Source organism: Oryzias latipes, chromosome 23 (assembly GCF_053564925.1).
Source record: "Oryzias latipes strain Hd-rR chromosome 23, Olatipes_Hd-rR_3.1".
NCBI lineage: Eukaryota > Metazoa > Chordata > Actinopteri > Beloniformes > Adrianichthyidae > Oryzias > Oryzias latipes.
In genome coordinates this window covers 15,892,335-15,905,492 of record NC_136259.1, presented here as the reverse complement: position 1 = coordinate 15,905,492, position 13,158 = coordinate 15,892,335, and the positions used below count along the sequence as shown (strand labels likewise).

Sequence of the window (13,158 nt, the reverse complement as noted above, 5' to 3'; positions counted from 1 at the left end):
AAGATGTGATCTACTGCACGCTCCACCTGCAGAAGCAATCGTTCTCAGAGACAGCGATCTTGCTCCTGTCTGCACGTTCAAATGCTTCCTCTGCTGCTTTTCTTTGGAGCGAAGCTGTGAAAAGGTTGTCTGACGTGTGCTGTGGCGGATCGTTTGCCATGAAGGCGCCCGTTGCTCATGTTTGCGCTCGATTGTTATCATCTCCTCTTCCTCTCTTTTTATACTTACCCAGGGTTGACCTGCTACTCTATCTTTTGCTGCTGCTTATATAGATTTTCCACCCTTAACTGCAGCAGTGACTCTCTTCAAACACCCAAAAGGATAAAATTCATCATATATCATATATTTAATTGTCCGTTTCTTACATCAAAGCTTCCCCATAATCTTTCAAGACCTTATCTGATGAAAATTGTGTTTTTTCTCATTATTTTTCTGATGATTGAGGACATTAGGCTCCAAATGGCATTTCTGAGTATTTTTTCCAATTGTTGTAAACTAGGAGCAGACAAAAAATGCAGAGCTTATTTATGACCAGGCAACAGCGCTGGCCACAACTCAGAGGTGATGTTCTGACGAACTACTGTTCTCTGCAGAAACGATAACCTAGAAAACGACACAGGTTTTTTATTATGGCTAAAACGTCATAATCATAATCAGAAGACCACTGGGAATGATGTGATATTTTTAAAGAAATTGTTATCACATTAAAGTGTTTATATATTGTTAAAAGCACATTTTTTCCATCCACATTACTAGAAAAAGACACTTGTGTGTTTAAACCGTATATGTGCATCGTGACACCATTCTTTGTGAGAATCCTTTTGTCTTCCAATAGCGGTCTTTGAAAATGAGTGGGATGCAAGAGGCTCTAATTTGGGGCTACGAAGCCTCATTTGTATTTCATTGCAGAGAAACAGAATGAACAAAAGGGAAAAAGCAGAGAGCTTGTTCAAACCTATTTGCACTGTGAGTTGTTGTTTCTGACAAGCCAGCCTTTAAAAAAACTGAATTATTTTTCTTTATCTGGCCCTGTCCTACCCTTCACCTCTTTCCCCCTCTCTGCGTTGCTCTAGATGCTTGACCCCTAAGTTCTAAATTGAAAAACTAAATTAAGTGCAAAATATGAAACATATGTTTAGAAAGATATTTTTAATTTGCACGTTTTCCTTAACGTTCCACACGATCATCTTTTGATCTATTTTCAAAGTGTTCCCACTGTTTTTTAAATAATGTTTATGCCATTTTTAGAAAACAAATTTAAGATAAAACAGTCGTTTTCCAGGACAGTTTTTGCAGAGCGGCACTAGTTCCTTAGAAATTCCTCTCTGAGTTGCCGTGGAGTAAGCCTGTCCCCATTTCCCCTCATCCATCTGTTTACGCTCTCACCCGCTAGCTTACAGCTCCCAACAATCTCAGCACGGTGCAACAAAAATGGCGAGTAATCTCAAAGCTGTCCAACCGTACAGTTTTAAACTAGATTTCAGCTTAGACAGTGGAAACAAAGACTTACATGGACCTAGAGGTGGATGAATCTGTGGCCTGCCCAGCACATTAGAAACATTACAAATACGCTCTTTTTTAAAACAGCATTCACAACAATTCAAACAAAAACATTCTCAGAAATGTAATTTTAATCCTAATTTTCTTTTATATGTCTTCCATCATGAGAAAAATGCCACAAGAACATGATAAGAATACCAAAAAGACAATTTTTATTGGAGTGGGTCTTTAATGTAAGTATTAATATAAAAAATAAAAATAAAACTAATGAGTAAAGTAAAAAAAAAAAAGATTTCTTGAACAACCTCTAAAATTAACACATATTTTTTATACATTATAAGTATGAAGACATAAACAGTAAAACACCTCACCATCTATACAATAGGCTGCTAAACATTACCCAAGTCTTTAAAGTTTTTTTTGTTTTTTTTTTGTAGTGCTCATATTTAGCTCAAGAAGGGCAGCACAAAGATCCTTTAAGATAATTGTAGCTTGTGTTTAGATTTAATTAAGAGGACCAATTTGATGTAGTCTCTGAGTTCCTTAGGTAAACAGTACTGGAAGTCTGAGCTTGAGGTCGGTGTTTGTCCATAGACAAAATCAGCCAACACGAATAATCTTTGTCACCCACAATATCACTGTAGGAAAAATTCACCCACATATTTGTTATGACTTCAAAGAATAAGCCATCAACATAAAATAGTCAGTTCTGATGTTTTGACTTGTTTTTGTGGCGGACAATGGGAAGTTTTGCCGTTGTGATGCTAGCCTCTAGTTGGTTAAGAATTGCAACATTTCGGTGGGGACCCAAATAAATCCCAATAACTTCAGAATTCTTTTGAGTGAAGAAAAAAAGATCACTTCAGAACAAAACTTGTTTCTGCAGAAACTTTTTGTTTTTCATTTCCTCGCGCCTCCATCAAACATCTGGCCCCTTGAGCAATTGCTTTGTATGTCTGCTGTTTGTGTTGTTGGACAACTATCCTGTCCCTCATTTTTCTATCTGATGGACTCCACAGAGAACAAGTTATTTTTCTTATTCAGACAGTTCACGCGTCTTTTTATTTCTGGTTTTACTCTGATGTGGTGGAGCCACGTGGCAAGAGAAAAAGAAGTCATGTTGCTCTCTGAAAACTGCTGTTGTGGATTGTTGTTCAGAAAGTTGTTTTGTGTACTCCATGTGCAAAGCAGTGTTTGTATCCATTCATAGAATGAAAATTACTTCATGTTTTTCTGTAGCTTTGGCTTTGTCAACAAGCAAACATCCATGAAAACTGAACAGGACTGTGTGCTGTCATGGTTTTGATTATTTGCTTTTGCTTTTATTAATCTTTACAATTGTCTTATTCTAACAAATGGAATGCCTGGGTAAAAGGTGTTTATAGAAGTCTCTATAGAAGTGGATGGGATTTTGTCCTCTTGGAGCCCGCGGCTGCATCCTATTTGGAACGCGAGGGGTTTCTTGCAAATGTGACATGAGATAATTAGGTCTGGGCATCAATCGACAGATGTGCGGTCCTGCTCTCCGTCGTTTGATACCCGCGCTGCTAACATCAGAATGAGGAGAGCTGCAGACATCTCCCAGGGCTACAGGCTCCCACTCTGAAATTCCAGCAGAAGAAGAGCCAGCCGTGGCGTCAAGACAGACTACTGAGGGCAAACGTCACGTGTAAGAGATTGCAGGCGCGCAATTAAGTGACCCGCCTGGGAAGGCAAGAGACTTTGTCAGCAGAAAGGGGAGAAGCAACACCAATAATTAAGATCATCAAATGGGTTTCTAGCCTGCTCTTGGAGCCAAAGGTGGATCCCGGGAGACGGCTTATCTTCCCAGACACCGCTGAAAATGTCATGGGGAGGTCAAACAGGCAAGGACACCAAACAAAAAACTGACTCCAACAACATCTCCACGATTAAAATAGTAGTTTTGAGCATCCACAGTCAAACTTGACCCATTTCTGCAGATTTTTCTGTTATTGTCACAAGCTTTTTGGCTGTCAGCTTGTCTTTGCTCCCTGGCTGTCTCTGCAGTTTGCTGCAGTGAGTCTCAGTGGGCTAATAATGACAAACCGACTCAGTCAATAGAATGTGGCACAACCAACAAGTGGGGATTTTCAGCTGTTCATTTTCCTCAGTAAGTGTAACACATTTTTTGTGTCACTCTTTATTTTCATCGTCTGCAACATGAAGCAGCGGGGCTCAAACCAAAAAAATAAAAAAATAAATAAAAAAATACAGCTCCAAAGATGGAAAAAAACAATTTAGTGTAAGTGTTGTCAGCAGCTGTCACCTGATTGGTTGTGCTGGTCTCCCTCTGGTGTGCACATCTGCAGATGGACGCTGTCATCGGCTGCCATCTATTCTCATTATCTTCTTGTCTGCCGGTTCAAGCTGACTCCATCCCTCCACTGCAACACCCTCCCTTGATACAGGTTCTGAGCGCACTCATTCTTGCATTTCTCTCTTGTCTCGTCTCTCGTCTAGAGTGTGAGACCCAGCAGAGAAACCGGGGGGGTAAAAAAGAAAGAAAAGCTTCTCACTCCAGTTGCTCCTTGTCATTGACGTGAGCTTAGAAAGGGGATGGTGAAACTAAATCCCAACACATTTCAGTGACAGATTTCAACCCAAAAGACGGCCTTTGTCTTAGTTCAACTAGGAAGAAAAGAAAGAAGAATTGGGGGGGTGAAAAAGGGAGAGCAGGACAGGCTTGTGCAGTCTGATTGTGCCTCCTGTCGTTCCCTGTGCCGTGTCATTATCAAGACACGTGGCGGCGATGTGGTTGCCTTCTATGTTGCTGTCAGACAGACGGGGCTTTAGCCATCACAGCTGACAAGGACGTCCATCCTCTGTTGTGGGGAGAGCCCAGAGGCAGACAGCAGGACCTGTCCACATACACCAGGTTAACATGTAACACCACACTGACATGGAAACTCACAGGCTTGTAGTGTGACACCAAACTCCCATGTATTGTCTTCTTGTAAACTGAGAGCTTTCATTGCTGCCCAGCTCTGGCTGTCGATGCTCCCATTAACAACCTGAGCTGTCCTGAACGGACCGAGCAGGAAAGCTGGGGTGAAGCTGTTTTTTTCTCTTAAACCAGATACCCCTAAAGTTTAGAAATCCAAGTTTGACAACACAAAAACATGGGAAATTGTTTGGATTGTTTTGTGGGCAGGAAAGTGACATTTAAAGAACATTTAAGAAATAGGAAAAACAAATGATACGTTTGTGTTTTTCTGCTGTGCTTTGTTTGTCAGGAGGTGTTTTAGTGAAATGTCACTGTTTCTCATTTGTTGTATTTTTCTACAACTTCTGTTTAGTTTAATTTTTTGAGTTTTGGCAAGACCCGCAAAGTCCCACTTTACTGTTTAGGAAAAAGAAAAGCTTATTTATATTTTTGTGGCCACTAAACCTTTCATTTATAAAATGTAGCTTACAGATATTTACAATGATTTATTAAAAAAAGTATTATAGTTTCATTATATAACTTTTGACCACAGCACATACAAGTTCCTTTTAGAAAGAAAAAAAGTACATCCTGATTTTCAGATGGGATCCTTCTGCTGCAGCAGATTTACTTTCAATTATACTTTGAGAACTTTAGCCATCGCAGCTGACAAAGACGTCCAATGTCTCTCTTAAGGAGCAGAAACATACTGGGCCAGAATGACAAAAATCTATCCTCATAATAAACCACTCAGGCAATGTTTCACACCTTTTAGTTGGCTCTGCTGATCTCAAAATTATCCTAAAAAATAACACATCTGGAACAAATAGTATATTTGTTGCTAACCAATAAAAAAACAAACAAACAAACAATGAATTTGGTGATGGTTCTAAGTCATTAAAATGATGAAGCATGTCCAAAAAATAGTTTTTTGACACAGGTGTGTCATTTCTTTTATTGGCTTCCAGGTACCTCCCGGATGCTTCCCTGGAGAGGAATTCTGGGCATGTCCCATTGGGAGGAGGTACTATGTCTATTAGCTGATCTGGGAGCGCCTTGGGGATCCCCTGGAAGAACAGGAGGAAGTTTCTATTTGAGAGAGAGGGTCTGGGCTTACTCAGGATAACCAGAAAAAGAGAGAAGGAGTCTTTTTTCTGTCATTTTTGTGGTGATATTTAGTGAAGTTACAAACTGAGAAAATGTTCACTCTTAACACAGATCCAAAAATACGAGTTAGTACTGAAAGTTAGGTCAAATAACGGGCCGACCTGTTTAAATAAACCAGAACATCATGTTTTAGTCTGACTACTGAGAGGCAGGACTCTGCTCATCAGGCAACAGGAAGCAGGTCCTGATGGGTCGCTCAACTGAGACACATTGAAGTCAAAAATGAAAAGTCGGAACTTGACAGGTCAGTTCTTACCATCAATTGCGTTTATACCTGCAAAAAAAAAAAGAGAAGAGGTTTTTAATCACTGTTGCTGCGCATTTGTCTGTGAAAAGTTTGTGTGTGGACTCTGGTCGAGCCTTCTGAAAACATTATTGTGGAAGCGCACAGTCACACACACACGATAATGCCAGGGACAGCAGAACACCCACGCAGCCACATACTGTACAGCTAACAGAATCGTGAGTGACAGGCAGAGAAAAGACTGTCAGTGTTGGAAGGGAAGGCCCTGCAGGAGTCAGGATCTAATGGTGTTGACTTGAGCACTGTTGTTCCAGGAGACACTGGCTGATTGTCTGCGGACCAAAATAATGAGATAAATCTAGCGGACAAACCAAACTGTCGCTGCAACGGAAATAAATGTAAAGAGACAGATTTATTTAAGTGTTTATTTTACGTAATGCAGACCCGATCAGTTCAAACACATGGAATATTGAATTGCAGTGACAGGCAGTTTAATATGATGTCACACAGTAGAGTGCGTTCTATGTTAGGAAAATGAGAAACGCGTCAGCACCTAAGCAGGCATGAGCTGCACGGAGAAACTAACATAATGACTCTGACAGTCTTGTTCCCCTCAAGAGCCGGTGTTCTCCACTACGTGCACTTAAAGCGAAGTCGACCGGACTGCGGTTAATCGCTGGAAAATCTTGGGGCTTTTGAGGAAATCCAAGGCGGAAGCATAAGACAGACAGAGATCCAGGAGGATTTTGTCAGGAGAGATCTGGATTTGGGTCAAAATATGGCTTCCTATTGTTGCTGCAGCCCAACAGCAGCAAAGCAAAATGTTGAAGAAGAAATAAAAAAACAACAAAAAAAAAACAGAGGAGAACTTTTTCCGTTTCAGCTGGAGAGGTCAGAGAGGGAAATGAGTGGGATGAAAACAGATTTCTATATTAGTACCTCTTAAAGACCCACTCTGAAGAAAATTGTGTGTTTAACAAGTTCTGGTGTTTTTTCTCTCACATGTATAAAGAAAATTTGGCCTAAAATTGCATTTCTGAGTATTTCTTTATTCAAATCATTGTGAATTCCCTCATCTGAGCTGCTCTAAACTGTTTGGCTGGATAGCTCTGGTATTGCTCACCATTTTTGTCGCACTGGTAACGTTAGGTGAGGGTTGTGACGGGCTTTAAGCTTAGTGGGAGAGCATGTAAACAGATGGCTCTCAGTTGTGGGTGTCGGGAAGGAGGCAGAGTTGCTCCACACCAGAGGTGGACTTTTACTGAACGTCTGCCACGCTGCAGAAACAATGTCCAAGAAAACTGCAGTTTTTTTTTAATTTTAGCTGAAAACGGCATTATCATAAATAAGAAAAACTACTAGGAACACTTTTACCACAACTCAAAAAATGATCAGATTGGGAGTTTTAATGTCACTTCAACTTGTTTCTTACCTTTATATATATTTCTAGAACTCTTTTACGTTTGACTACATCCGTAATTTTTAGCAGACATGCAAAACCTTTAAATCTGTGCCTTATTTGATATATGAGGCCTCAAAATTTGAAAAATGTAGGTTCACATAGCAGAAAAAAAAAACACAACTTAACTTCAGAGACGCAAGTTTTCAGCACATATAATTTAAAAAATATATATTTTTTAAAGGACGAAGTAAGAAAAGCTGACACTTTTGCTAAAAAGTACTGTGGGGAATTATCTACTGTATCTTAGCCAGCTGATCTGACCCACTTAGCAGTCAGCAGCTGTATGGGAACCAGCAGATGCAGTACAGTTCATGCAGGTTATTAAAATGATTCCATACAATCCAGCCTTTTTTTTTTTTTTTTTTTTACTAAATTCACAACCCCACACGACAATTTGATTCATGTTTCCTGGAACATTCCGTTTATCTTGCCAAATGTCAAACACATTAGACACTTACACTGAAAACCTCACTAAATTTAGACATATTTTAGGTTTAAAAAAATTAAAGCTTTGCTTTGCAGCATGAGATTGCAGAATTTGTCCTCTCAGATAAAAAGATGTTACAAAGCAAATCTGTATTTGTATCTATTTTTCAGTTTAGGATGTTTTATTGTTTTACTTTTTCTTTGCATCAATTGAGACAAATGTGCTTCAAAACTCTTCATTAATCTAAACTACTTCTCACACTCACTTGTGTAGTAGCACACAGAACGGTGTCAAAGCAGGAGCTGAATGCAAAATTTAAGGCGAAGGTCTTTTATATACTATATATATATATATATATATATATATATATATATATATATATATATATATATATATATATATAAGATAAGAAAAGGCTGAGTAAATTTGTTATGGTTTTTATAAATCTATTTAAGGAGGTATGAAAGGGCCTTTAAATAATTTTAAGATTAACTGCTTAAGATGAATGCGAGATCAAAAAGTTACCTTGGAGACCATTCCTGGGGCCATTTCCTGGGGAACTGTTGTCTCCTTGGAAGCTTAAAAATATAGTCGATGTGAAATAAAAAAAACAACTTTACACCTAAATATAAAAGTAGAACTTGTTCTTGCTGTGCTGTTAATTGTCCTCACAGTCACTGTGAAAAATCCCCTTGCGTTCACAGTAGTTTTAATTTTAGATTTCTTCCGGTTCAATTATTATTGTAAAACTAGGATCTGTATTTTGGCTGCAAAAGAATCTCCAGCAGTCAAATTGACTTAGCTTCAAACATTGAACATAATTTTTAAAGATTTTGCATCCTTAGGTGTAGAACAGCTGCTTTACTTTGGTGGTCAAATAATTAAAACAAAAATATTATTTTAACATATTTAGCTTCATGTCTACTTTAAACCGATTTATCACATTTTGGGCTGCATTAATGAAAATGATTAAAAAAATCTCTAAAATTTTAGTGTTTATGCTAAAAGATCTTTTTTTTAGCATTAACTCATTTGCCAATTTTGCCTCTAAAAAACTTTTTTTTGCATACAAGTGTCTGTATATCCGTTTTTAGTGATACACAAATTACTTTGTTTATTTGAAGCAACTAATTATTTTTTTATTGCTATTCATTTTTAATATTTAAACATAAAGTGAAATTATTGGTATTAACTTATAAAAAACACTAAGTGATCTGTCTTATATGATGATCTTTTACTGATAGGGTGATGGAGTGTGACAGATCTTCAGTCCCTTTTCATTGGTTGCTGTACCTTCAGTTGCTTTATATAAACTGGACAAAGTACCTTAGTATTTTAAAGCATGTTTCTGTAATTATTTCCAACAAAGAAAATTGTATTGATTATTAAAGATGAAAAAACTCAAAACGTGGCTGCCAATCTGTTGTCGGTTTTAAATAAAATAAGACCACTGACCTCACTTTTATTCTTCTTTGGTTGGCAATCAACTGGTAGGTGGATATATCACCAGATGTTTCTTCTTAATTCACTTTAATAGCTAAAATTCTTTTAAAATTCTATAAATATATATGTAGAATAAAAGAACATAGAAGAAATGTGCCTCAGGGTATGAAGTCACATTAAGCAGCTGTCCAGTGCTTATCCACTGAGCAGACAGTTGGATAAATTGTTTCATGCTGTGAGAAAATGAAGACATAGGTTTTCCTGATAAAAACACACAAAAACTTAAATTCACACATTACATAAACACACAGCTGGTGACTGAGCTCAGTGAAACACAGTGCAGCTCTGGTTCTTGAGATTTTCCCTGTATCTGCACACACATGTATCAGCATGAGGAAGATCAAAAATGCTTTGTATGCATGCAGGTAGCAATTTATCTCAGCCAGAACAAGCTGCGTAATGTCTTTATGCATGAGCAGCACAGATCCAGCTGAGCCAGTGATACAGAGCAGATGCATTGGGATTTATCTTTTACTGTTCATGTGTCAGAAGTTGCCGAAACGGAGGACAGAGAGCGCACAAACGGGACGGTGGATACACAATCTCATGAGAAAGACTCCGCTTTCATGTTTTAGGTGAGAAGGTAGCCAATTCTGCTAGAACTAGATGAAATGTGAAGCAACTAGTAAGGATGCTTAAGAATATTTATTTTTGTTACAGAAATAAATATTCTGCTCAGTTGGCTGCGGGTGGGATTGGCACACGGGAAATCAGATTCATTTCAGAGATTCATCCAGTGTGGGTCCTTGGGCAAGACCTTAAATGCAGTTCAAATTCTGTGGGTTATCAAACCTGTTTCTTGCATAAAAAATTAAAGTAGACAACACTTCAGTAGTTTGATATGCCTCAATGCTTTTTCTAAGTCAGAAAAGGTCAAATGTCTCCTCAAAGAAAAGCCCTCCACTCTGAAACAGGCACATTTAAAAGCACAGGGCCTAATTCAAGCCTAACTAAAGAGAGTGTTAAAAGTGTCAAAAGACACGACAGACCTTGAGCTTCCGCCATGAAAAGATTCTTACTCTGAGCGATAAGGCTTGTTCCGTGACAGCAAAAAGCTCCAAAATATCTGAGTGACAGCATAATCCTGTTGATTAACTCATGCAGTGATGCCGTATGAGGGCCACAAGGTGAACGCGTTCTACCTAAATGAAAAATCCTTGTAATTATTAACTTGGCAGAAGCATTAGTGCTGCAATGTGAATAGACCCTTATTAACCTCGTCTGGACTGCATACAGAAGTGTTGCCGTAGCCTGGTGGTACATCCATTACCAAAGAATGGCTTCTGAAACGCGTACCTCTCATTTTTCCAATTTGGACGGCGTATGGCTATCGACCTTGCGCCCCCTTGTGTTGTGATCAGTGAGGCTGATTTTGACTCGATTGAACTGTTGACTCCGAAGTTTGTTGAGAAGGTAAAAGATGGCGGAACAAAGAGGCGAGGAAGAGCGACGTAAGGAACTCCCGATAAGAGCTGCATCCCCTTGTGGTGTCCTCTGCGTTAGCAGCTTGCATTAAAGCGTCTGAGGAGGAAGAGATTTGTAAAACATGGACATTACAACAATGGCTGGAACGTAAGCTGCCCAATCCCATTACGAGCTGGAACCATCCAAAGACACACAAACATAGATGAAAGGAGGTAATCTGTCACTGTTGTGTTTGTGCGTGCGCGAGATAGAGATAGAAATGTGGGAGGCAGCAAGGAGAGGAGGAAGGACGCCATGTGGAGTAAAGGAATTCTAGCAGGAGAAAGTGACAGATTCACACAAGGGGTTTGATGTGTGTTTGTGTGCAACCTCCACCTCAGGCAGCGTCGTAACATGTCTTTAACATAAGTAGGAGTGGCAGTTTAGCATTGGGTACAATTTGGAGGAATCATCCTAGGAAAGCAGTAAGTTATTGAGGTCTTCAAGTATTAATCCTCTGGGCGAGAGGCTTTGCAGCGATGCGGCGTGTGTTAGTATTGTCACTGCATTATAGTTGCCAGCCATGTTCCTAACAAAATCAATGGCTGCAAAAAACATGCCTTTTAAAGCCAGGTTATTCTAAAAGAGAAGATGAATAAATATATTTTGAGTCATAATCCTGTGACATGATAACTGCGTTATGGGTTGGTAAGTCTTTTTTTGTGTAAAAAAAAGTCTCAATTAGTCCCAAATGAGCTTCCAGAGAATTTTGCCCTTATTAGGCACCATTAAGATTTTACCATGTAAACAGGCTAATGTCCTTTTTTTGTTTCCTTACCTGAAGCGCGCTGCATTGCTTTCTGTTTTCGGCGTTCCAAAGTAAAGCCCATTTCATTTCTTAAATCCTCCTTCGCATGGCTTCCAGGGATTTATTAAAAGCAGCTAAGTCTAAAGCACCTGCACTACCTCTGACACACTGTAAAGAACTCACAATCGGACAGGTTTAAAAGGGATTATGGGTACTGCTTCAGGTGATGCTACTGTGAGCTGGCTCACCTTTCAAAGTAATCTGCGGCTGTCCTGTGGTCAGGTTTACGAAATAATAAGCAGTTCAAAAAGGAAGGAAATTACATGAGTAGGAAACTCAGACCAGTGAAGAATTACATTCACTCTTGCAGTGTTGATCCAATCATCAAAAACCCATTTTGAATATAACACGGTTTGCCTGTTACAGCCATGGTCTTTGGGGAAAAATACTGCAAACATTCTGGAAAATGGTCTACTAAGCAAGGCTTAACATGGATGGATGGAAAAGTTGAAAAATTCAGGGACAAATTCCAAAGCTTTGCAATGGAAGGGTCCACCAGCACACAATGGTGGCTAAGTTTTGCACAATATCCAACATCAAATCCAGGTTTTTGTTGTGTTCAGTTTCAGTCAAGGCAACTCAACAGATGTACACAATTTGTTTTATTTAGATAATTTAGCACAGCAGCATTACCGTTGTGCAGCTGTCGGGCGGTCGACCAATGATCATAACATTGCAGGTTCGATTCCCGCCTTGCATTGCCCATGAGTCGATGCGTCCTTGGGCAAGACACTGAACCCCACCTTGCCTCTGGTGGTAGGCGCTGCCTGTGTTCGGCAGCGGAGCCGCCACCAGTGTGTGAATGTGTGTGTGACTTGGGTGAACGGGTCTGTGGCTGTAAATTGCTTTGGGCCTTGTAGGTAGAAAAGCGCTATGTAAGTAAACGCCATTTACCTTTATACACTTGTAGCATACCAATGGAGTTTTACCTCCTGGAATTTATATGGAGGGGTTCTTGGTTTTTTGAGAGAAACCGGGTTGCTGCGGAGAATAGTTTTTTTAATTTATTTTTTTCCCCTCTGGCCCGGATAGGTTGACTCACACTCCTACACAATAGGTGGCGGCATTGCAACTCGACATTGGTGCCTCCCACCATTTAAACTACAGAAAGAAGAACAACATTTGATGCTTGTCACTTCCCAATCTGTAACGGCTAACAAGGATCAAACAGAGAGGATGACCCCAAGCCGTGTGGGTGCCATTCTGTCGCGTAACATTGAGATTTCCGTTGTCTGTGATGACAACAATTTAAGATCATACAGTGCTACATTTGGGCGATGTTCTTTTATTTTGCGACGTTGTAATTCAGTCGCAAAAAAACTTGCCTATTTAACAAATTACATGTTCAGTTTTGCTAAGAGGCAAAATAAACCAAAACAATCAGAGACATTTAAGTGCACGCTGGAGATGCTGCTAATATTGAACGTGTGGCAAATCTGCAGATAGTGCTCATTATTTGTGTAATTCATGTTCCCTGGTCAATGTATTTAACAGCAAGTTCTGGCTGGTGGACCTAATAGACACTAGTAAACGCACATTGTATTGAAAATAATAATAATAAGGTAATATTCAAAATCAACTAAAGGCCTTTTGTTTACATCGGCGTATTGAACCGTGAAGGATGTACCATACGGTTCAG

General features: G+C 39.4%; 1 protein-coding gene across 3 annotated transcripts in view; it reads left to right on the top strand.

Annotated features, from left to right (window-relative positions):
• The window catches only part of LOC105357079 (uncharacterized), a 126,428-nt gene that overhangs the window by 65,332 nt on the left and 47,938 nt on the right, over positions 1–13,158 (top strand). Inside the window, exon 4 of one of the 3 annotated variants that reach the window (XM_078942174.1) lies at positions 5,413–6,601. The exons of the other annotated variants lie outside the window; for them this stretch is intronic. Coding sequence (XP_078798300.1) covers positions 5,413–5,570 — 158 coding nt within the window. The 3' untranslated portion in view covers positions 5,571–6,601. Of the gene's footprint in view, positions 1–5,412; positions 6,602–13,158 lie in introns of those variants that run through there. 3 annotated transcript variants of the gene reach the window in all.